Here is a 21,686-nt window from a genome sequence, read left to right as displayed (position 1 = left end):
GGAAGTTTCGACCGTCTCGGGAACGTCACTCGACATCCCAGGTAAAAGGCGGGAACCCCCAAGAGGGGCCAACAAAGACGTGTCCCCCTGACCTTGTCGTTTCTTTCGCACAGGAACTTCAACCTCTGGGCCCTCTTGTGCATGAACACGCCGTCCAGGTGGCCCGTCTCCACGGAGCGGATCTCGATGGCCTTCTCCCCCCAGCCCATGATCTGGTTGGAGCGGATGTAGGCTGTGCAGCGAGGAAGAGGGGGGAAGAGGAAGACGACGGCAGGAGTGAGAGAGTGGGGACACTCCCGCTCTTCAAACTTCACCACAAAGTGAAAAGACTCCAACTGTCGGTCGGCGGTAGTAATGGGCGCTAGAGAACGGAGGCTGATTTCAATCCTCAGCCACACGTTCTTTTACGCAAACACTAGGCCTGACCGAAAAACGGAAACCGCCACAGTTAGAACCCACGGTCATCGGAGATATCCTGGGGCGGACACAGCTACCAAGCTCTTTCATCTTTCAGGGACCAAGCGACGGCGTTGCCGGCACCAGGCAGGGCCTTACCGACGGACGTGGGCATCTCTCCCCACTGCAGGACCACGTCCTTGGTGATCCTGCCGTACGTGTTGACGTAGACGCCCTCGTCCTCGTAGCACACCAGCAGCTCGATGCCGTCGGTGTTGGGGAGGATGATGATGGCGTGCGGCTGGATGCTGCTCTGGATCTGAAGGGGGGGGGGGGACGACGAGGGGAAAGGTGGGTTAGCCAAACGCCGGAAGCGAACAGTCTCTTTGCTGTACAAGTGAACCATGCTCTTTCATCGTTCAAGGACACGGAAAAAGACTCAATGGGCGCTATAGTATCCAGTACACAGCACAAGGGAGCGTGCCGGTGATTTAAATTTGGAAGAAGAGGTCCACACGAGTTTGTAGAGCTCAGAAAAGCAAAAAAACGCCGCTGTGCCCTCCCTTTCCCAAGGGGAAGCGGTCGGAACCACGTTCATCACGAACGAGGAAACGAACGGTCGGTGGTTTCTAGGCCGTCCGACGGGGCGAGTGGGCGTGGGTCTGCAGCCCGGGGCAGACACGCGCCCCACCCCTAGCAGCCGCTAGCCGAGTTCTTACGTGCGTGGGCAGGTAGATGTCGTAGACCGTCCCGGAGTCCACGTCCACCGCGTGGAACCCCGCACAGGAGCCGTAGATCACCTTTAGCCTCTGCCCTTCCTCCACGGTCAGGTCCACCAGCAGCGGCTTGTGTATCAAGTCCCCAAACGACTGCAAGTCAGGACAGAGGCACGCCGTCAGCGTCCGAGCCCAACCGGCGGCAAGGGCAGCTCTGGCAAATGCCCCCGGTGCCGGCAGAGAGCCGCGGTGACGGCAAAAACCCGCGAGAGGAGCAGGTCTCAATCATCAACTGACGAGCTCGTTCGTCCGTAACGACACCCAGGTCACGCTGACTGAAAGAGGTGCTTTTTTAACTTTAACCAGCTCATATCTCTTGAACATGTGTAAAAAACCGATCCGCCAAATTCTCATTGTCCACATAATATCAATATAATATATTAATCTATAACTTAACACAAACTAAGAAAGGAGATGTTTTCCTTTTTTGTTTTAATAATGGCTAATAGTCGTTCTAACCTATTCTATTAAAACAGTATCTTTGAGGACAGGCCGATAGAAAAGTGAAATTGGAACAGGTAAAGATTATACTGATTGACTGACTGTTTCAGGCAAAAACCTGTCAGGAAAGAACATCAAAAGATTCTCACCTTAAAGGCCATGAACTTGTGATACGGCTTTGGTGCCCATGCATAGACTTCCACTGAATTCTTCAATGCAATGACTAAGAACTTGATTCGCTCGTATTTTACTAGATAGAAAACGGGAAAGAAAAAGAGTCAAAAACTGTTGCCAATGTCTCAATATCCTTGCAATAGCAACAAAATGTATCAATTCGTGACTTAAGAGAAATGTAGACAGCAGATGTTTTCCTTTCATGTTCTATTTCAAAATGCTCAATGTCAGATGAGCTATTTCTACTTTAAACATCTGGGCAGATGTCAAACGACTAAGGGCTCAGCTTTACAGCCAAACTGCAATAATGAACCCAAGATCAGTTTAAATCTTTTCATAAGAACTCAAGAGGTTCTGGCTATTATAAGACGAACATGAAACCTCTTCCTTGGACACCAGCACGTAAAGGACTAATTTTGCACATGATATTTAGAATACATTTCTTTTTCTTAAACTTTTAATACACACGTGATCTGGATTTTCCCCTACAAACGAGTCAATGCATTGTTGAGACGCATCAGTTTTTGGTTTTTGTAGTTCTGTAGTGTTGCAACAATACAGTTCTTGTAATGTCCGTATCCACTCTTGGGTTTTCCTCTTAGGAGCACATCCTTTCTGGGGGGGCTGGGGGTTTATAAACCCTTCAAGGTGTGTTCTGCTGTTGGAAAGAGTCAAGGGGCCAGTCAAGTGACGAACCCCACCTAGAGCCACCAACCTTTTTGACAGCAAAATTACAACCCGTAGTCCTGTAGAGCATGATCTATGCTTTTATGTTCTCAGAAAGGCTGGCATGAAATTGATTAATTCTTTAACATTTATACTGTTTTTAGTTTTAGTAAATTTGTAAACTACTTCCAAAATATCACGGGCAGGAATATAAACTATAGACTTGTTCCATAAGAAACTATGAGGTTCTTATGATTTTAGTTTTATTACAAAATGTCCATTTTCCATCTCATCATAAGGCACAACTAGAGCTCCTTCTTTCCTGTTGCCATGGGAAAAACGCGGCTGAACTCCTTCTCTTGGTCCCTGCGCAAGAGGTCAAGTACTGGATGAAAAAGCCAGGAGCACAAAGATCACAAACGACAGGAGGCTGGCAGTCAGGAGTTAATTGTGAGAGCAGCTTCACCTCCTAGAACCTGTACTTTGGTTTTCTTTTGTAACCCCCAAAGTACATTTCTGATTCAGGCTCGTACTTGCTCTAGTGGCGGAGGAGAGGAAAACAGTCACCCTCTAGAGCGAGCCCTGCAGGAATGTACAGATAGTAAAGTAATTTTGTCGTGCTGATCGCGTACGTACGATACAAGCATTTAGTTGTGTCATTTACCATTTTAGGGGCAGCTAGAAGGAACTGAAATGCCAAACATAGATCATAGTTATTAACCACCCATTAGAGTTACTAACAAATGGTACAGTCATTTCAGCACAGCTGCTAGACACCTTACTTATTTGAAAGCGAGACATCTTCTCTGAATACACTTGACACCTATTTTTGACAGGCAAAGAGAGTCATATCTGCTACATCACAAGGCATGCCATGACTGATCAAATGAAATATACTGTACTACTGGCTTTCTTAGGATGGGAACAGTCTTGTTCCTCAATCATGTCTGGAAAAATATAATTAGCAATGATTTTTTGTGTTGTGTGGGGGAACCGGAGATTCAAGCACAATCTTTTTTGGGTCAGAAAGTACAGAAACTCTCCACTGTGGTCTTGAGCCTGACTTCCTGCTACTGTTGGTGTATCCAGTGCTCGCGGTAATGTGAAGCTCTACTTCCCTGCAGGAAAGTACAAAACAGAGAAACCTCTGGGGCTAGAGCTGCAGGACGAAGTACACTGCTTACACTGTCATTTTTTGCACACCAGGACGTGGAATCTTCACATCTGATTATTCTCATCCATTTTAGGGGAATATGTTGCACAATTACAGGATGTGCAGGATAAGACCGGTCTTTTTATTCATCATAGCCAGACAGCTGCTCTAATCTGTGCAGCACAGATAACACTACTAGAGCAATTCATTGCCCGCTGAACGTTAAACACGGCAAGCTGTGCTCAACGTCATCAGCCTCACCACAGTACTGAACTCGTCAGAAATGCAGAAATGTTTAAGACTGGAGTCTTAAAAAAACGTATTAACCAAAGTAGCCTAGCTTTGCCACAGCCCTTCATTACAAGTTTAAATAATTTCATGTGTAGCTAAATTCAAACAGAACTGCAGTTCTTTTCTGAAAAATTGCATAAATAAGATGTAGTTCCTCTTTGTTAAGAAATTTCCAGCTGTCTTTGAAGCTCAATTAGAACATGTGCCTGACCTTTAAGACTGCTATATGCAAATCCTATACCTTCCAGTACTACAATTTTTTCAGCACAATGCCTTCTCATTTGCACGTAAAAACTCTCTCGAAGTCCTACACTTTTCTTCCAGCTCAGAATCCACACATTTAACCTAACCAGGGTCTGAATGCTGTGACAGGTTAAAACGTGGTTTCTAAACTCCTTAGCCATTAAAAACAATTGTGCATTGACAAATTGTAACGCGCTCTTTATGCATATTCTGCTAAAAAGGTCCATTTGCAACCAAACTTGACGATCCTGTTATAAAGCACCAGCTTTTGGGCTACAACAGTATGGTGTACCAAGAAATCTAACACATCAAGATATTTACAGAGTCTGAATAAAACTGGGCACAGGGCAATAATGTTCGAGATAAGAAAATTCAGCTCGTCCGGTTGGTCATTATACTGCTACTGCCATTCAGAACAAAGGGGATGGATTTCAAAATACACCAGGACACTCCAACCTAAAACCTGGTATCCAACAGGCACCTGCAGGCGGGTTCCAACAGAGAACGTTCTAATTTGTGGTGAAAAAGCTTGATCCACGCCTGCGTCTTCTTTGCTGTTTCAGCTCAATTACACTTCATGAAGTTATGAACACGTGCGAAAACAGCCGAATCCAGCCATACCAGGCGAAATGCACACAAGAATACACGCGCGCACTGCGCAAAGTCGGAGACTAGGGATCTGCTCTTTACGTTGGGCTGCTTTCTCTCTCTTCTTCCCGGAATGTATCATCTTACTGTGGAGACAGCCCTGTTCTAATAATACACTTCATTTCACTGATGCTTTTTTCGGAATAGCCGCAATTTGGCAAAATTGGATTATTAAAAATGAAATTGAAAGATGCAACAACATCTGTTTTTTTATAAAGTGCAACAGAACTGGTAGCGACAATAATACTTTCAATTTTCTTTTGCCACATGCCTATTTTGTTTTGAGGTACTAAGTCCTAATTTCACTACTTTTTTAATAAGAAAACAACAATAGTTCCGTACAGGATTAATTCCGAAACTGGGGACAGGCAGTTTTCTCAGAATCCACAAAAATGACAATAGAACTATATAGAGAAACTGGATCCCTCCTTAATTCAAGTCTTTGATAAAATCTGTTTCTTGTTTCATCTAACCACCGACACTACCTGCTTTGCAGCACACTGCTTTCCTTACAGTATTCTTCCTCCGCATTAGCAACAAGAACATTATGTTAATCGCATATAAATGTATTTGTCCGAGTGTCTTCATGAAGTTCGTCCATTTTCAAAGACCGTTTCTGAAAACAACACTGGAGCGACATGATCGCAAACGTATTACCAACACAGCCACTAATTGGTGTAATAAAAATTTAATTTTGACATAACTGATAAAATACAGTATATTCAGAGTCTGTTAGTGGCCGTTAAGGATTTTTTTGGGGGGGGAATATATACGTATTTGTACATTCAAGTTTTTGACCGTTTGCTGCTCAAAAATCACCAAGTTGAAAAAGTGTAGCAAATGGCTTGCTTGCGTGGATTCTCAGACGAAGCCATGTGTATGCATAAATGGGCTATTTGGTGTATGTTTATCATACAATAGATTCATTCACTGCTTGGCTGTTTATCGCTTCACGGTTGTTATGGGAAGGCCTGTTTCCCATGTGGTATGTTCTCAGATAATTACTGTAAAGCAATATCAGGCTGTGATGAGTCAGGCATCTGAAAAAAGGTCCTGAATCACCCAGTTTTCTAAACAATGGAATTTAAAAAGCACACTCTAAACCTGGTGTTTCTGACTGATTTTATGTTGGAACCGCATCTCAAACTTCGGGTGCATGTTCTATACAAAAATGGCGATGATATACAACAGATTTAGTTTTGGGTAGATGTCTGCACAGTAGTGATGTGTGGGTTGACTCACACCCACAGGCAGGTAAAAAAAAAGATTTTAGATCGGGTCAGGCGGGTGGGGGTAAAGAAAAAAAAGCCGACCCGCGTTTGACTACTGCATAGAATGCTTCCTGTCACATTCTCCACAAAGCAAACCAGTTTATGGTTTTGCAATCCCATTCCCTTTTACTTCACACTGAGGTCAAGGGGACGTACCAACTTTATAGTGCACACAGCCTTCCAAATCCCCCACTGTTGTCCAGCCCTGCTTCTTCTCCACTTCTGGGTCATTGTGCAGGATCTTGTTCCTTAACCACGACAGGTAGTAAACACGCAGCTTGTTCTTCTTGCCTTGAGGAGAACATGGGCACCAGAAAACAAAGACCAAGAGTCAAAACCACAGACAATGACCGAAGTACAGGTTTACTCCCTTTAGTTAAGCTTCTCAATGTTATTTTTGAGTTTATTACTGCCATAGATACTTTCACCATTTATTCTGCTCCCATTTCATTTTGGATGCTTTTGCAAAACAGCACGTTTCATATTTGTGCAGATCATGTCGGTTCTACATGCGTGACGGAAGAATGGTCATGCACATCCTGCTGGCTTCCCGAGAAGAACGTTATCAGGTAGATCCCGCAGTAGCAACCTTTGTTCTGCTCCTGGACTCGCACATTCTGTACATTTCCGTGTCAGGAGGCTGCATACGGACTTCTGCTCTGGGCGCTCTTGAATGACATTTTAATTATGGAAAACTGCAGTCTTGCAAAGGAAACTCATTTGCTCAGGAAGGTCAAGGGTCTGACTTGAATTGAATTTCTTAAACTGAAAAATTTTTAGGGAACCCTGAGTGTATGTGCAATCAAAGATTGAACTTTTTACTCCGGGCTGTCCTTCTGAATCTAAAGCATAACGTCACAGAAAACTTCATATTTTAAGTGATGGTAACTTTGATACGACACAGATCTTTTCTTATTAAATTCCATTGAGTTTGTTTCCAATTGCATCACTCTTAAACGTAGGAAAAACAAATGCAGCCAAATCAGAACATTAGTCTGAAAGACTGTTATATTTGATGTCACATATTCTGCAAAACGCACACATTCCTTGCTCAACTTCCTATTTGTCCAGCAGTAGTCATAACTGATGGCAACACTTCCTGACAACGCTTGTGTGTGTGTGTATGTTTTCAAGGGGAAATTATGGCCACAAAGGGGAAAAAAACACCACCACACATGTAGGCACAATTCAGCTTTCCCCTTTTAACGAACTAACAAGTCTAATGCTTGCATTTCAAAAACATCCAACGCAACAACGTAACTGTTGACAAAGTAACTGTGAATCAGAATCAAATCAATGTTTGCATTTAAGACTGAAAACTGGCTTGAAATGTACATTGTAGGTAAAAACCCATTCTGTTTCACTTCAATGGCAGTGATATTTATAGTACTGGTATTACAGTACAGAAGTAATCAAAGAAACCTTTTTTTTAAAAGCTTGAAGCTACTTAAATTAAAACACTAGCAAACAGGAAAAAAGAACTAACAGTGTTCCTCTCAGACGTTAATTTGTGGCTAAGGTCTAATCTGCTGAAATGACAGTATAGCAACAAATCTTTTGGGTTATACTGTATATCAGGTGGCTCAAACCATGTATATTTCAATGCCCTTTAAATACCTGCAGGCTGCTGGTGAACCTGATTTGGTTAAACTCTGTACATACTGAGGAAGACAGACACCACTTGTTTTGAGTGTTTACAGAGAAATTGTGTGACATTTTGGAACAACTGGAAAGCAGGGGTCAAGCTTTATCAAAAATGCTACTGAAATCTGTATGTTTAAAGTTAATCCTGAATACATATTGGCCCTGAAATACTGCCTATGCTCAGGAAGCGTCGTTAAAACTGACATTCATGATAACAGAGAAAGTCTGAAGCAGATAGTGAGTTATAAATGTATTTAATTTTTCTAACAGTCTAAACTTATTTCAAAGGTCATGTTACATCATAGGGCAATACGGGCGTTTAGAGAGTTCAAACCTCTTTCAAGTCCCATTTTGGGGGTGTTAGCCCCAATATCCTGGCCAGATTTCCCTCTGGACTTTACTCCTAATAATCCCCATCTCTGAACTGGCCTCATCACTCTGCTCTCCTCCCCACTGAGAGCTGGTGTGTGGGGAGAGGACTGGAGCTTCATCCAGGTGGGGCTGCACACTGGTGGTGGTGGAGGGGATCCCCATGACCTGTAAAGCGCTTGAGTGGGGTGTCCAGAAAGGCTCTATATAAGTGTAAGCAATCATTATTATTTGCAGCTCTGGGCACATGGGAGAAAGGCATCTTACCTGAGATTGTCACCAGGACATTAAGGCCTTCAAGCACGTCCATCTGTTGGAAGCGCCTGCGGCCGATCAGGGGGTACACCTTCCCCTGACCGCTCCTGTCCAGCAGCATCAGGCCACTCTCAGTGCCCACTAACAAATTGACCCCTGCGGACAGCAAATGCATGGTTACCCCTTAGCGGTTCGACAGCTCCTCCCGCTCTGTGCAACTCCTCTCTCACTCGTTTCAGAACAACGTTTTAAAGAAAGCTTTCATTAAAACCTCACACACGAAACAATACGCTTCCCCCGTCCAACGTTCGCCCTTATTCACAACGGTTAAGGAAATGTAAACCAGTAAGGACCCTTCTGCCCAAAACTCGTACTGAATGTTGTTCCAGCTGTTTTTTTTTTATTGATCCAGTGTTTTACATCCCTCACGTTACATTCAGTGTAACGCAACACCGCACTAAGAAAACTGTTTCCCTTTAGTGACTTGTAGCGTGTGCCAGCAGGAGGCTGAGAGGGAGCAGGGGCAACAGAACAACAGAGCAGAAAAATGATCAGTAAAAAAAGCTCTGTTGGTTCCCGATAACTTCAGGTGCGAGATGTGACTATTCCATATCAATGCACAAAATCACTCTCCTGCAGGCTTTATTTTCTGAATGTGTGCTCCGTGTACTTGCTGCCCCCTAGTGGAAGCATTGGGAAACCTCATGGGTGTCGCGAGAGATCACAGTTCACTGGAACCTCTCCCTTGACAATAACTTGGGAAACGTTTTCATGAGATCAAAAGATGCACCTCTGCCAACCCGCACTCATCTGCAGAGAGAGCACCGCACCCAAGCCAACGTCACAACCCCCAGCGGAAAAAAGTGAACTTTTTCTCCATCCCCTGGAAAACACTTTCTACCCGTTTCTTAGCCCCCCAAAACGACTTGAGGATACAGCCCGTCAGCTGTGACAGCTGGTGTATCTCATGTACACTGCTGCTGCTCCTATTGTGCACTACATCGTTGGCGCACACACTATTGCCAGTTTTATGTTCTTGTCTCCAGCAATGCGTGATGTCAAATGAAGCCCTTCAGTGTACACGGGTACACGTGACGAGCCTCGAGCCTGAACTTGAAACCCAAAGAGAACTACTGTAGTTTGTTTCTTAGCTATTTTTTACTTCATTTACACAGAATTACTTGCTCATCATACACGCGTGTCTCTTGGTTAAGGGGTTCACGTTGTGTTAAATGTATTTTGTATTGTCTTGTGTCTTTTACCGGCCTGCAAGGCACGTGTCCGACCTGGGACAACAGAGTGAGCAAAGCTTGGACCACGTACCCCACAACGCGGCGCACAGGATCTCCGAGTTGAACCTCTTCTTATACTTCCGGATCTCTGGGGTGTCGCTTTGGGGCCGCGTGTTGGTGGGGTTCACGTTCACCACCGAGCCCTTCCGGGTGGGGTCCTGCCTCAGGGCCTCCGATCTCAGGGCTTCGCTGCTGTAGCCTGCTGAAAGGGGAGCTGGCGTTTCCCTGGGGCTGTGGTTGTCTCTCGCAAGAGTAGAGGCGCCATCACCCCCAGAACACACACGCTGCTGTAAAAGCCCCCCCCCCGGTTTTGAAACTTCACGGTATCCAGTGGTGCACGGCTGACATTAAAACATTTTCTGTGTGGTAATTAAGGCTGGTTGAAGGAGATAAAGGAGAGGCTGGCATTAACTGTTCCTACATTCATTTGGATCTGGGAACCGACTGCAGCTTTCACTTTCCGCACTTGCACTGACCAGCACAGGCATACAGGAACAGCGGCTGCATTTTTAATACCTCTCGGTGTAACAAGCACACACATCCAGCTGCGTGGCTCTTTCAGAATGGAAAAAAAGGGTCCGATTTCAAACCGGACTCTTGTGCCTTTCAGAAAGTGCTGATCTTTCGGGGACCCCTGTAAAGGAATTACAGTGTAAAGTCACCGCGCTTCACCGAAGCGATGGACTAATTATTCCCCTTTCCGACCTGGAAGAGACCCTTCCTGGCGTGCAAGGTGGCGATTCAGGGCAGGGCCGGTCCTGCACCGCAGGGCCCAGGTGAGGCGGGGTGCTGGCCTGGGGACGTGCTTACCCACAGCCGGAACGGTGGTCCCGCTGGACGGGGAGATCTGCAGCAGCCGCGGGTCAATGAAAGGCGTGAAGGAAGAGGAGGATTTGTGTTTCTGCAGTGTATTACTGGCAGACTGCGTCTGGAACACAGAGGTCAGCGGATGAAGGCCTGGGAAAGCACCAGCCTCAGGCAGCGGCGATGTGAATGGAGCACACAGAAGGCTGAACCCCCAGCGTTAAGAGGCTGAGCCCCAGCGTTAAGAGGCTAGTGCATTTGCAGTGCCTGAAACATGGTCTACACAGGACAGCTTAAGGGTAAAAAAAAAGCAAGGACTTTTTTTAAAGGTGTGATTATGGACAGAGCTCAGCCCCCTATAATCTGGTTAGACTGGACATCTGCTAAAATGACAAAAAACCTACACTTTCGCAGATTTGGTTTGAAACACAGCTCGGGTTATTAAAAATTATTTCTTCTCATCTCTCGCATGTAAGCCTGACCATCAAAATAAATATTTAAACCTAACATTTAAATTCTACTCACTATAAGAACTGGATGATCATGTTTTTTTTTCCCGATATCCCAGATCTTGATCATGCTATTGGACTTTTTCTTTTTAATTTGGACATATTTAACACTGGCTGCACGTCTTCAGACTAAAAATCCACACAGGCCGATAAAGGACTGGAGCTGAACTACTTTTCCTGGTTGTAATATTTGCATAGTTCCCACTGATTGCTAAAAAACAATTATAGGAATGACCTCTATGGAAAACATTCCTTCAGAACCTCAAAGGGCAGATATAGACTATATATACGATCTTAAAACGATCACGTCTGTACCACAAAATAGTCAGTAAACAGGTGTAAATTCATCAAAATCTAATGTGGTCAGTGGGAACTGACAGATGTCCCTATGCAGCCTGCTATAGAACAGTAAGACGTGATAAGGTATATTTTGACCAAAATAGCAATCAATATCAAAGGTAATAGCAATAGTATCAATCAGCAATTTATCCACCCATTTAGCATTTCAAGAGGAATTTGTTTCCTCTGATGCGGAAATAAATCTAAACAGTGCATGGAGGCCACTCTCATATCTGTGATACCAGCTTGGCACCAGCCACAGCAAAACCCAGACGTCTGCAGCATTGCCAGTGGAGTGGACAGGTGTGCTGGACACAAGGGTAAGGCCAGCCAGCACTGCAGAACAGACTCAGAAAAACCAGACTCGCACAGACTGCTCCCGTGCAGGGCTGACTGTTGAATCAGGCAGATGATGAGAGTGGTGCACCATCCACACTGCTCAGACCACGGGACAGCCAGGCTTAGCTTTTCTTCTCTAACGAGCTACAGCCCTCATTACTGGGAGCTTGAAGCCTGTCGATTGGTCCAGTGAAGCTGTTCCCCCACCCCACCTTCCCGCAACCCCTCAAAACAAAGCAGACTTGTGAAGAAAAAGGGCAGGGGTTTTGGAGAAGCACGCAATGAGGTAGTTAAACAACAAACCACAAGGACGACCACAAGAACCACAGACATAAAAGACAGAACAGGGTGGGGAAAACAAAACAGACGGAACGGTCATGGGAAACTAAAATAGAAGGGACGATTGGGGGGAAAAAACTTGCCAGTTTAGCATGAGCAAAACATTATGGTTACATTCTATCAAATGGGATGACGCCTGCCTGCAGAGTTCTATACTAACTTTTTGGAACTAAAATGCCTAAAAGCCCATTTCACACAGGTGAGTCACAACCGCGTGGCCTGGCACAGCGCCGGTGCGAGGCGGCTTGCAGACAGCCCAGAGGTGCCACAGCCGTCCCAGCGGAGGGCTGCCCTGCCTCAGAAGCCGTGTGGTTTAAGGAAGACGTCAACACGTCAACCCGTGGCTCTGCAGGAATGGGTGCCGCTTTCAAGTCAGTATTCTTTCACAGTCAGTGCGGTGCGAGGCTGGAGGGCGCAAGAAGTGGGAGTCGTAACGTTGAGGGCTGGACAGGAAGCGAGACGCGGCCACAGGGCCAATGCTTTTTGTGAGGACGGATGACAAGCTGCACGAGCGTCTCTGCGGCTGTGCAAAAGACGCAGGTTTGGGGCCGATGGCAATAGCTCCGAAACGCGCGGCATCATCACGAGCTGCGGAAAATGTTCCGTGTCCACCTTTTTGTCAAAGGTCCCAGAATAACAAGACTACAAAGAGATCAGCTGATCATCAATTTGCAATCTAGCCACAACTAGACTAGGCTTTCAGTACCTTGATCGCGATGCCACTCTGCAGCAGAGCTCAGAGCTCAGGACATGCAAGCCTCCGTCCCTTCAGTTCCAAGTACAGGTGTTCGCAAGAGTGGGGTGTCTCCTGCTAGGAGTTTTGTTGAAATGGAGAGCCCTGACACCCCTTTAACAGCACTGACTTCTGCCAGTTCGAAACTGCAATCCCTAGGCCCATCTTGGAGACGATTAGAAGAACGATTTAGAAACCCAGCACATATGTATACGTGCACATATGTTCCTTAACGAAAGAAAAAAGCATAAATGTCACGCGGATCCATGTCGTGCTGTAGACGGAAAATGGAATCTTTGGTATTTAACTATTCAGCAGTTTTAGGAATCTGTTAAGACGTTACAAGCTTCGTAAAGGCGAAAACAAGTCTCTCTTAGTTCACAACTTAACAATGAGGAGTAAAGAGTCGGTGCCTTGCTCAGTCAGACGCACAAGTGACAGTCCACATCCAAAAGCTGTCTTTAGAATCTCATCGATCGCACTGATCTCATCAGGAGCTTCCGCCTGGACGAAGGGCACCGGCCTGCAGCTGTCTTTGCCACAGAGCAGAAACAAGCTTCAAAGGCCCCTGCCGCCTCGCAGGCTGCGAGAGGCGAGGGGCAGCTGGAAGCGAGCTCGCGGTGAAACCTGGTGAAAACTGGCAAGTCGGGGGGGGTGGAGGGGCACTACTGCGCTCTAGCGTCGCCCCGCTCACTCGGCAGGGGGGCGGCCGAGTCACACCGGGGGGGCGGGGAGGCGCGGCGGGGCTTTCGACAGAGGAGCGAGGAGCCGAGAGAGGAGCAGCCAGAGAGAGCGGCCGGCAGCGGGGGGGACGCGGGACGCGGGACGCGGGACGTACCTCGTGAGCAGCGAGCTTGTCCAGGGGAGTCTGGGGGGACATGGAGGGTGTCGGCTGGCTGGAGGATGGGGAGGAGGTGGAAGAGGAGGAATGGCTTTGCTGTATGAGATCTGGCAAGAGGTGAATGCGACCGGCAAAGCCATTGCTCTCCTGATGACTGGGGTGCTTTTTGTCACCTGCGCTCTGCAAGCAGAAACAGGCACACTTGGTCTGGCTCATGGGCTGCGGAAACTAGTCTACTTTGCTGATGCAAAAATAAATAAAAAAGAGAAAGAGGTCAAACGAATCCACATTTGAAAACCCATCCGGGGATTCTGGATTAACACTTGAAATGGAAATCTAAGAAGTAAATTGATTCTTAAAATGCAGAGAGCTTTGCAAAAAATATACTGGTGCTTTTAGAAAATATATTTCAAGGATGTAATTGCTGTGCTACAGTACGAGCAGAACTTTAGAAAACAGTGCGTCAACAGAGTACTGTTTAGGTTCCTTTAGAAGACAATGTACCAAAACAATATATGCTGTCTGGGTCATTAGATTAGCTGAAAGTAACGGATAAGCTTTGAATAACAAATCTAGTGGTGCTTCTTCTTTCTTTTTATGATGTAATCTGTTTTGTCTTAGTGAAAGGGGAAGTTTTAGAAGGGACAAGGCGCTGAGCTTTTTTACAGCGCAACATCTTATAAAAACCCTGTACTGCTTGTAACAAATTGAGTCTCCGGTTGCACTTTGCGAAGTGGCAACAGGGCTCCCAATATTGCAATATTGAAATAAAGACCTTACTCAGGTGAGAACTCTCTCTTGTGGCTTCCTTGATAGGTACATTTCCACGACACACTAGAACTACTGGAGGCACAGCTGCAACTACAAGGACCAAAGCGATCACTCTTACCTTGACAAAACATGAAAAACATTCCCAAGTAAGGGAGAACAATCTGATACTAGACTGCTACTGTATGTACTTAGGACTGTCCGATACAGCAACCACACAAAAGGAAAATGTAAACTGACATTAGAAAAGAAACAAGTTTATATAAAGAGGATTTATACTGTATATGCAACTCCAGCCGCATTGGTATCTGGATTGGTGTAAATAAACAACTGCACAGAAATGGGCTTATTAATGTGAAATACGACATATAAAAGAGTGCAGCTCCAGAATCGATACTTGAACAGAAGGGAGTTCATATACAAGCAAACCCGTAAAATACAATTAAAGAAGAACCCTGGTATTCAAAAGGGCTCTGCACCTTGCAGTCGTCACGAATGGCGAGACAGCGAATGCAGGACCTAATAGTTTAAGGGACAATAGGGTATGGTTCTGTGGCTCACTAAACAAGCAGTATTTCTGCAGCAATATTTGCTATAATTTGACTATTTCAGAAATAGTGTTAGTATGTAATGTTAATACTCAATGAAAATGAAGACTATAAACTTAAAGCATCATTTTTCCCCTATAATTCAGTTATTGCACGTGCAAACAAATTAGTTACTGTATATTATAGCTTACCGTGTATTAGACTTTTAGTATTGCACATTTTCTTTACTTTGTACAGCGTTTCTAGAACTATTATAAATGCAGTGCCACTGTACTGTAAAGGTTTATTACAGCACAGTAATAAAAGACTCTCCTATACCTGCAGCTTGTCTAGTTCTCTTTCTTATTGTTAATAAGGCACACGCCACGATACTTGGTAGCTAAGACTGTAATAATGTAGGGGCCAAGATGGGTTTCATTACGTTTTTTATATCACTGAATAACACTCATGATACAGGCATTACTTTCCTAACAAGTCCACACACAGCGCACATCTAATGCTTTCCTGACAGAAACTGAATAACTAAAGCGTCACACCCATGATGCACTGCTACGTAAACGTGAAACAAGCCCTGCCTCTTCTACAGAGACAGATGCAGGCTGGGAGAAGCAGAAATGCAGAAAAAGTGGTCATTACTCATTTTGTGCAAGCAGGTGAAAAAGTGAATGTAGAACTCACAAATATCAAGGTTTTACTGTACCATACTGTTATAATTAATAATAATAATTGCTTACACTCATATAGTGCTTTTCTGGACACTCCACTCAAAGCGCTTTACAGGTAGTGGGGATCCCCTCCACCACCACCAATGTGCAGCCCCACCTGGATTTATGCATGCATAAGGTTTACTAATAACCCTTTGCTTTCTGGAACAGCCTATGTTTTATTCCTGTCCATTATTCTTTTACAAAACTATATAAAACTAGATCAATACCAACACACCATAAACGTGTCAGCAGAAACAAATACAAAAACAGACATGACATATGGCGTAAGGTGCAACTATTGTAATTAAAGGATTCTGTAAATAACCTTTCAAACAGAAAGGGGATTATAGAGGCACGAGAGGTAATCCTACAATTAAAACTAAACAGGTGCTACAAAAGGAAAAGCACAATGACAGTATTTTTCCAAATGTATTAAGAGTGCACAAGCTTGAACGCAACTATGCATATTTACACAGCTATAACAGTGGATCAGATTATTTGACGGGTGTTAGAATACTTTGGAACACTAACAAATGCAGATAAAACTGAATTAAAAAATGATAGAAACGAGCACTCCAGTAGCTCTAATGTTAAGCACAAAGTGAAAATGTTTTTAAAAAGTTAAGCACAAAGTTCCAATTAAAAAAATAATTGAGGGAACGTGGCCTGGTCCTGAGGACACAGCTATCGGAGCCCCTGACAAACCCAGTCAGAATTTCACACCGATGATAGAGGACTTTCCAATGCCCAAATTATGATAAGCATACTTTTAAGAGTTGATTTTATTTTGGAGGAATAGAGTAGGTTTTTAGCACCCCATATAAGGCAAATTCTTGAATTTCTATTTTCCTTAAATCTGTTATTTCAATAACTAGGAAGACTAACAAAAAAAAGCCTATATTTGCAGTGTCAGGACAAGGCTACTTTTTTTTATGAGAACTACCGACAACCTGTGGGAGTTCCGGAGAGCTGATATTTGTTATCACAGTAGACTCACAAAACAACACTAAGCTCCCAGAAAGGGGGAACAGACCAATTCTGTATTGGAAAAGTTTGAACTGAGGGAAAGGACGCTGTGATTTGTGTTTTAGAAGAGTGAAGACAGTCCCAAAAACAGCATAGATATAAAGGATGGAGACAGGATTTTATAAGGGGAACCAGAAATATACCAGGTACAATGTCAGATTTAGAGCTAGGGACAATAGCAGGACCAAGTCAGGCAAGAAGCTAAGAGCATAGACACAGGGCCATGTAGGACACCTGTGAAAATGGAGGCATGACATTAGCTGCATAAGCCATAGACGCACATGTGCAATTACAGGGCCTGATCTATGGATGATCAGGGGGTGTAAAGGCAGGTGACAAAAGTTGAATGTTGCAGATATGGGTTAAACTGGACTCCAGCTGGAGTATTAAAATAAAAGGTAAGAGGGTGAAACCTTAAATGGAAAAATAGGGACCATAATGCGCTAGAATAGCAAGCAGAGTGCATGGGACACCTGAGCTCATAAATACCCAAAAATCAGAGGTAAGTGATGGAGGCAATAAATAACCCGGGCACACCAATATCTAGAGGCTGAATACATGTCACTGAGGAGACTAGCTGAATGCCCACAGCTTCCACAATACAGCAAACAGGCCTGAGACAGAAGCTGGCCTTAACAGCACGACGCACACGGATACACCTGCGCCTAGGGATGTGACTCACTGAGGAAGACACCCCAGGCTGAGGAATAACGACGGGGCTTTTCTTGGAGGGAAGCAGGAGAAAACTGAGGTGGAAACGGCATGCTGCCAGAAAGCAGAAAGCAGAGGAAATGGCGAGCAGCGCAGCAGCTGGCAGCATTGCGACTGCTACCAAACCAGCTCCCGCTGGAAAACTGCTTGGGTTATTGGAGAGCCATGGCCAGCCCACGACGTGCCGAGGGAATGATGCTGGTCACGGACAGGAAGAGCGGAAAAGTGACGTCAACACTCAGGCAGGTAGCTGCTGGCTTCACACGGCAGCCGGTGAACTGCCTTCAACAATTTACTTTCTCTGCCAGGTAACGAACAGTATGAAAAATTCAGATCAACAAACAGAAGCTGTTACTGAAGTAAATAGCAGACGCATATGAAGGCACTATGACCTAAATCATAAGAAATCTTTGCTTATATGCAAGACTCTTCAGATTTCGGCAGTATCGTCCAAATCGAAAACTTGCAAATTTACATTTACCTAGAATAGGAAACAAAACCCCACCCACAATCCTGAACGTTTAATTTTTTTTTTGGCATTACCAAAAAAAATTAAGGTAAAAGAACTCTGAAAAACCCCATGAGAAAATGAGAAATCGGATATGTTCATTTGAAAAAAGGCGAAGTGCTGCAGCACCATCTAAATCAAGCCGATAATACAAATAAGTAACTGGCTCCAACATACCATTGCAAGTGAGAGGCAACAGACCAGCTGTTTACAAAGAAACGGAAAATAAATGCCGTTTAGGAAAGACGACAGAAGCAGCAGCTGACTTTCAGGAACACTTTAAATGAGCCAGGAAACTGTGAGCCACCTGGGATTGAGCAGAGGAGCAACAGGGAAAGGGAAAGGGGTGCCTTTTACCTGCATTTATTCTTATACGGGCATGACTGAGGGGCTGGTCTTAGTCTCAAAACTTCAGCAACTCCAACGCACCCACTTAAAGCACCATAAACTTGACAGCATCTTACATCTTTTTTCTCTTGCTCCAGTTTTGAAAGTTTCTGAACTGCAAGCGTATGAAAAGAGTGCACTAGTGCTTCACTGCTCTAGCCTAGTCACTGAGCATCACGATGCACAGTAACGCTCAGCACTCCTGGAGCGGAGTAGGGTTATCACACAGCCCCTCCTGAGAGTGCTCATCAGCTCGAACGTGGTGGGAGAGCAGAACAGAAGGCTGGGGCACTAATGCTCAACGAGATCAAAACCTCTTACAAGACTTTTGCTCATAAGTTAATGGTCCAGTAAATGCAGCAAAGCATTTTGGAACATGGGCTTAAATAAACATGTATGTAAAAAACACGCAGAGGTCTAAAGAGACCTGCACAGTTTGCAGCAATTTATAGCAATTTATGAACTTGGTATTATACACAGCTGTTTTGAGCACCAATATGTTCAACAGAAAAACATACATTGAAGAAACGGGCCCTTTGAAGAAACGGGCCTTTAGGTCAACCACAGTTGTAACACTACTACCGAAGAAGTGGAAGATCCAGTGAACTCTTTAACATTCACTGCTTAGGGGAGTTGAAAAGAGCAAACAATTTTTTAGAGGTTTCCTCATTTTCCTGAGAAAGCAAAAGGAACTAACTAAAGACTCTCAGAATCTGGTCTTTCTTGCTTCCTGTCTTAGTAAACCGAAAAGAAAGTGGAAAAAGAGTGGGTGTGAGAAGCATTTAGTTGTGCAAACAGTTGTGAAACAGTTGCAAACGGGGGAATATCGTCCTCACAAACTAACTCAGCCTGTTTCCTTCGCTGCTCTGTGAGCTGTATCAATGACAGGAAGCATGCACACAATCAAAAGTCAAAAACAAAAGAAAAACAAACAGGATGGGGTCAGTGACTAAATTAAAATGTTCTTAAACACAAACCAAAAGTATACTATACCTGTCTTACAATTAAAGTGCCATCTTTGGAGGGGGTGACTGCAGGATCACTCTCCACTTCATCGTGAACGATCATTGTCTTCACAGATTCTGTCTCTCCGTTACTCAACTTAGAAGATCTGGTGGAAGCAAGCCAGTGGCAGAAGGATTTATGACAAATCACAGAAATGGTGTGAACACAAACAAAAAGTATTCTTCCTACCAGCGATGTAGCTCTTGCTGCATTTATGATTTAACCAGAGGCTATTTTTATATATATATCAACCATACAGGCTTGAAGCTTTGCTTACCATAATGAGGGGATATTCATGACCAATGTGTAAGTGTTCATTTCACAGCAATTTGTTAAATAAAATGTTTAAACGCATTCTGAAACAGTATGTGATCCTCATTTATGAAGATTATTTTATTAGCACACATCTCTTTGTAACTGTTTTTTTATCCTTCACAAACAGCCCATTCCCTAGAAAAGCTCGTTAAATGTACATCTTGATCTCAGACCAAGCCAGTTACATCACTAATAGACCCAAGAGGCTTTGTTTTCCCAGCTCTGACCTATTTTTAAGTAAAAGCAAACAGTCTCCCTTCAATTAGCAAAAATTAAACCGTCCACAGCCCTTGCCTGCATCCTAAACACTGTGCATTAAGTGAAACAGGATTTTTTTTAATGTAACCATATGAATTTTAATTTCCATAAATTTGCATGTCATAAAAACAACATGTTCTCCGTATTAGTTAATTTGCTATGAATATCTTAAGCTTTCTTGCACAACGATCTTCTCAGTTTAAATCCCTCAGTCTCGCTCCATCTGTCCGCTACTTGGCTGAAGCAGCATTGAAAACACAAGCAAAACTGAAGGCGCTTTCCATTTTAAAACGCAAAACGAACTGGGAGGAACTCTTGTCATCTTCATCTAACTCCACCCCTTAACATCACGCTCAAATCTGGCACGCCGTGCCAGCTAGAACCAAGGCCACATGCTCCTCACCCATCGCGGCAGACAAAAGAACATAAGGCTACGTCTTCGGCAATATGTCAGAAGAGTTTTGAGAATGAATATGTGCCAGATTTCTGTGTGGGAAGCGTTGTGTTTTCAGGTTCCCTCCACCGGTAAGTTAATCAGCTGAAGGAGTGAAGAGAAGGGGCTGGACAGGCTCAGTGAAGTGGAATCAGGGATCTGGCACATACACGGCTCTGGAGTCTTCAGGGCCCGAGGTGGACTCGTCCGCTCCCTCCTGGTCCAGCTCCTCGTCCTCCTCGTCCGTGGTGCCCGACTCGTCACTGGACGAGGAGTAGTCGGTCACTTTGTGGGGCGGGCGGACGTCCTCCACGGCCCGCAGCTCCTTGGCCAGGGCCGTGAGGTCCTGCGGACGAGGGGAGAGGCATGGGCGGGGCACCCGAGAGGCCGGGCCGCGCGTTTCCGCTGCCGGCCACCCCTGGGCCCCCGCCGGCCCCCGAGACGGGCGTCCCGAGGCGTCACCGCGAGCCAGACCGGGGCCGGCGGAGCTCACGAAGAGGACTGCCCCACCGGGCTGAGAGAGCAGCCGACAGAACTCCCGGACACATTCCGGGACCCGGGGCAGGCAGCGGAAACGGCGGGCGGAGCAGAGTCACCGCAGTGCGGCCGTGCCGTTAATGTCAGGGAAATGGGGATGAATGATGGACTTCATCAAGGTGCAAGTTATGAACTCTGCTGAAGGTCCCAAATCAGAAATGACACCGTGTGCAGTTCTAAGGCTTCAAATCTTTCTGTCCCTCCCCAACTCGTTCACTCGCATTCCACCACCCCCCCAAAATGGGTGACATCAGACGCAACGACGACGAGCCACGCGATTTCAGCCACGTTTTTCCATCTGACAGAAGAGAGTACAGTAGGGTCTCGACATCTGTGGCTTTAACACGCGCAGTTTCACCTGTGATGAGGCCTGGCTGACGGTGTCTTGTACAGGAGAAGAGCAGGGCTGGAAGCAGCCGAGCTGAAGGTTAAGTGCCACTGTTGAATTAGCGGCACAACACTCTAGGACTGAGACGAATCTAGGGCGAGAGAGCCTCTCCCTGCCCCCTGCCCTGGTACCCACTACCCAGCACCCCCACCTCCTGTTTCTGCATGGTAGCGAATGCTCCAGGTTCTGTGCCAGCAGTGTGGGCAACGACAGGCTGGAGACGACTGTACAGGCCCTCCGACAGTCCGAGTCAGTGCAGCAGAGAGATCAAGTACGAGCTGGACGCAGAGCATGGATTCATGTTTATTTTAGCTGATTACTTTAAGTTTGTGATCTTTTGATCTTGTTTGCATCTTTTAACTGATCAGTTTAAAGCATTATTTAAATAAGCTTAAAGCCAATGCATTAGTATTTTAAATGATCATATAAGGGAGGGTTTAACTTTTTTCTTTTAACCACACATATAGTACTATATACTTTAGTACATTATACATGCGACTGTATAATACAAGTGGACAAGTGGTGATTTGTGAATGTGGCCAGCGCTGCTCTGCACTGACCCCCCGTGAATG

The 21,686-nt window shown here is 45.0% G+C and overlaps 1 protein-coding gene across 11 annotated transcripts in view; it reads right to left on the bottom strand.

Annotated features, from left to right (window-relative positions):
* The window catches only part of LOC102689948 (mitogen-activated protein kinase kinase kinase kinase 4), a 100,311-nt gene that overhangs the window by 4,661 nt on the left and 73,964 nt on the right, over nucleotides 1-21,686 (bottom strand). For 5 of the 11 annotated variants that reach the window (XM_015364110.2, XM_069179029.1, XM_069179031.1 and 2 more), the window contains 11 exons: nucleotides 20,360-20,535; nucleotides 19,172-19,289; nucleotides 13,521-13,703; nucleotides 10,430-10,547; nucleotides 9,651-9,821; nucleotides 8,340-8,483; nucleotides 6,216-6,350; nucleotides 1,763-1,863; nucleotides 1,116-1,265; nucleotides 556-715; nucleotides 93-232 (listed from right to left, as the gene is read on the bottom strand). In XM_015364110.2, the coding sequence (XP_015219596.1) occupies nucleotides 93-232; nucleotides 556-715; nucleotides 1,116-1,265; nucleotides 1,763-1,863; nucleotides 6,216-6,350; nucleotides 8,340-8,483; nucleotides 9,651-9,821; nucleotides 10,430-10,547; nucleotides 13,521-13,703; nucleotides 19,172-19,289; nucleotides 20,360-20,535 (1,596 nt within the window). The remainder of the gene's footprint in view (nucleotides 1-92; nucleotides 233-555; nucleotides 716-1,115; nucleotides 1,266-1,762; nucleotides 1,864-6,215; nucleotides 6,351-8,339; nucleotides 8,484-9,650; nucleotides 9,822-10,429; nucleotides 10,548-13,520; nucleotides 13,704-19,171; nucleotides 19,290-20,359; nucleotides 20,536-21,686) is intronic. The other 6 variants (XM_069179028.1, XM_069179036.1, XM_069179032.1 and 3 more) reach the window with 4 other exon arrangements.

This window comes from Lepisosteus oculatus, chromosome 15, assembly GCF_040954835.1.
Source record: "Lepisosteus oculatus isolate fLepOcu1 chromosome 15, fLepOcu1.hap2, whole genome shotgun sequence".
Lineage (NCBI taxonomy): Eukaryota > Metazoa > Chordata > Actinopteri > Semionotiformes > Lepisosteidae > Lepisosteus > Lepisosteus oculatus.
The sequence above is the reverse complement of the archived record's forward strand: the minus strand, read 5'-3'. Positions and strand labels throughout refer to the sequence as shown.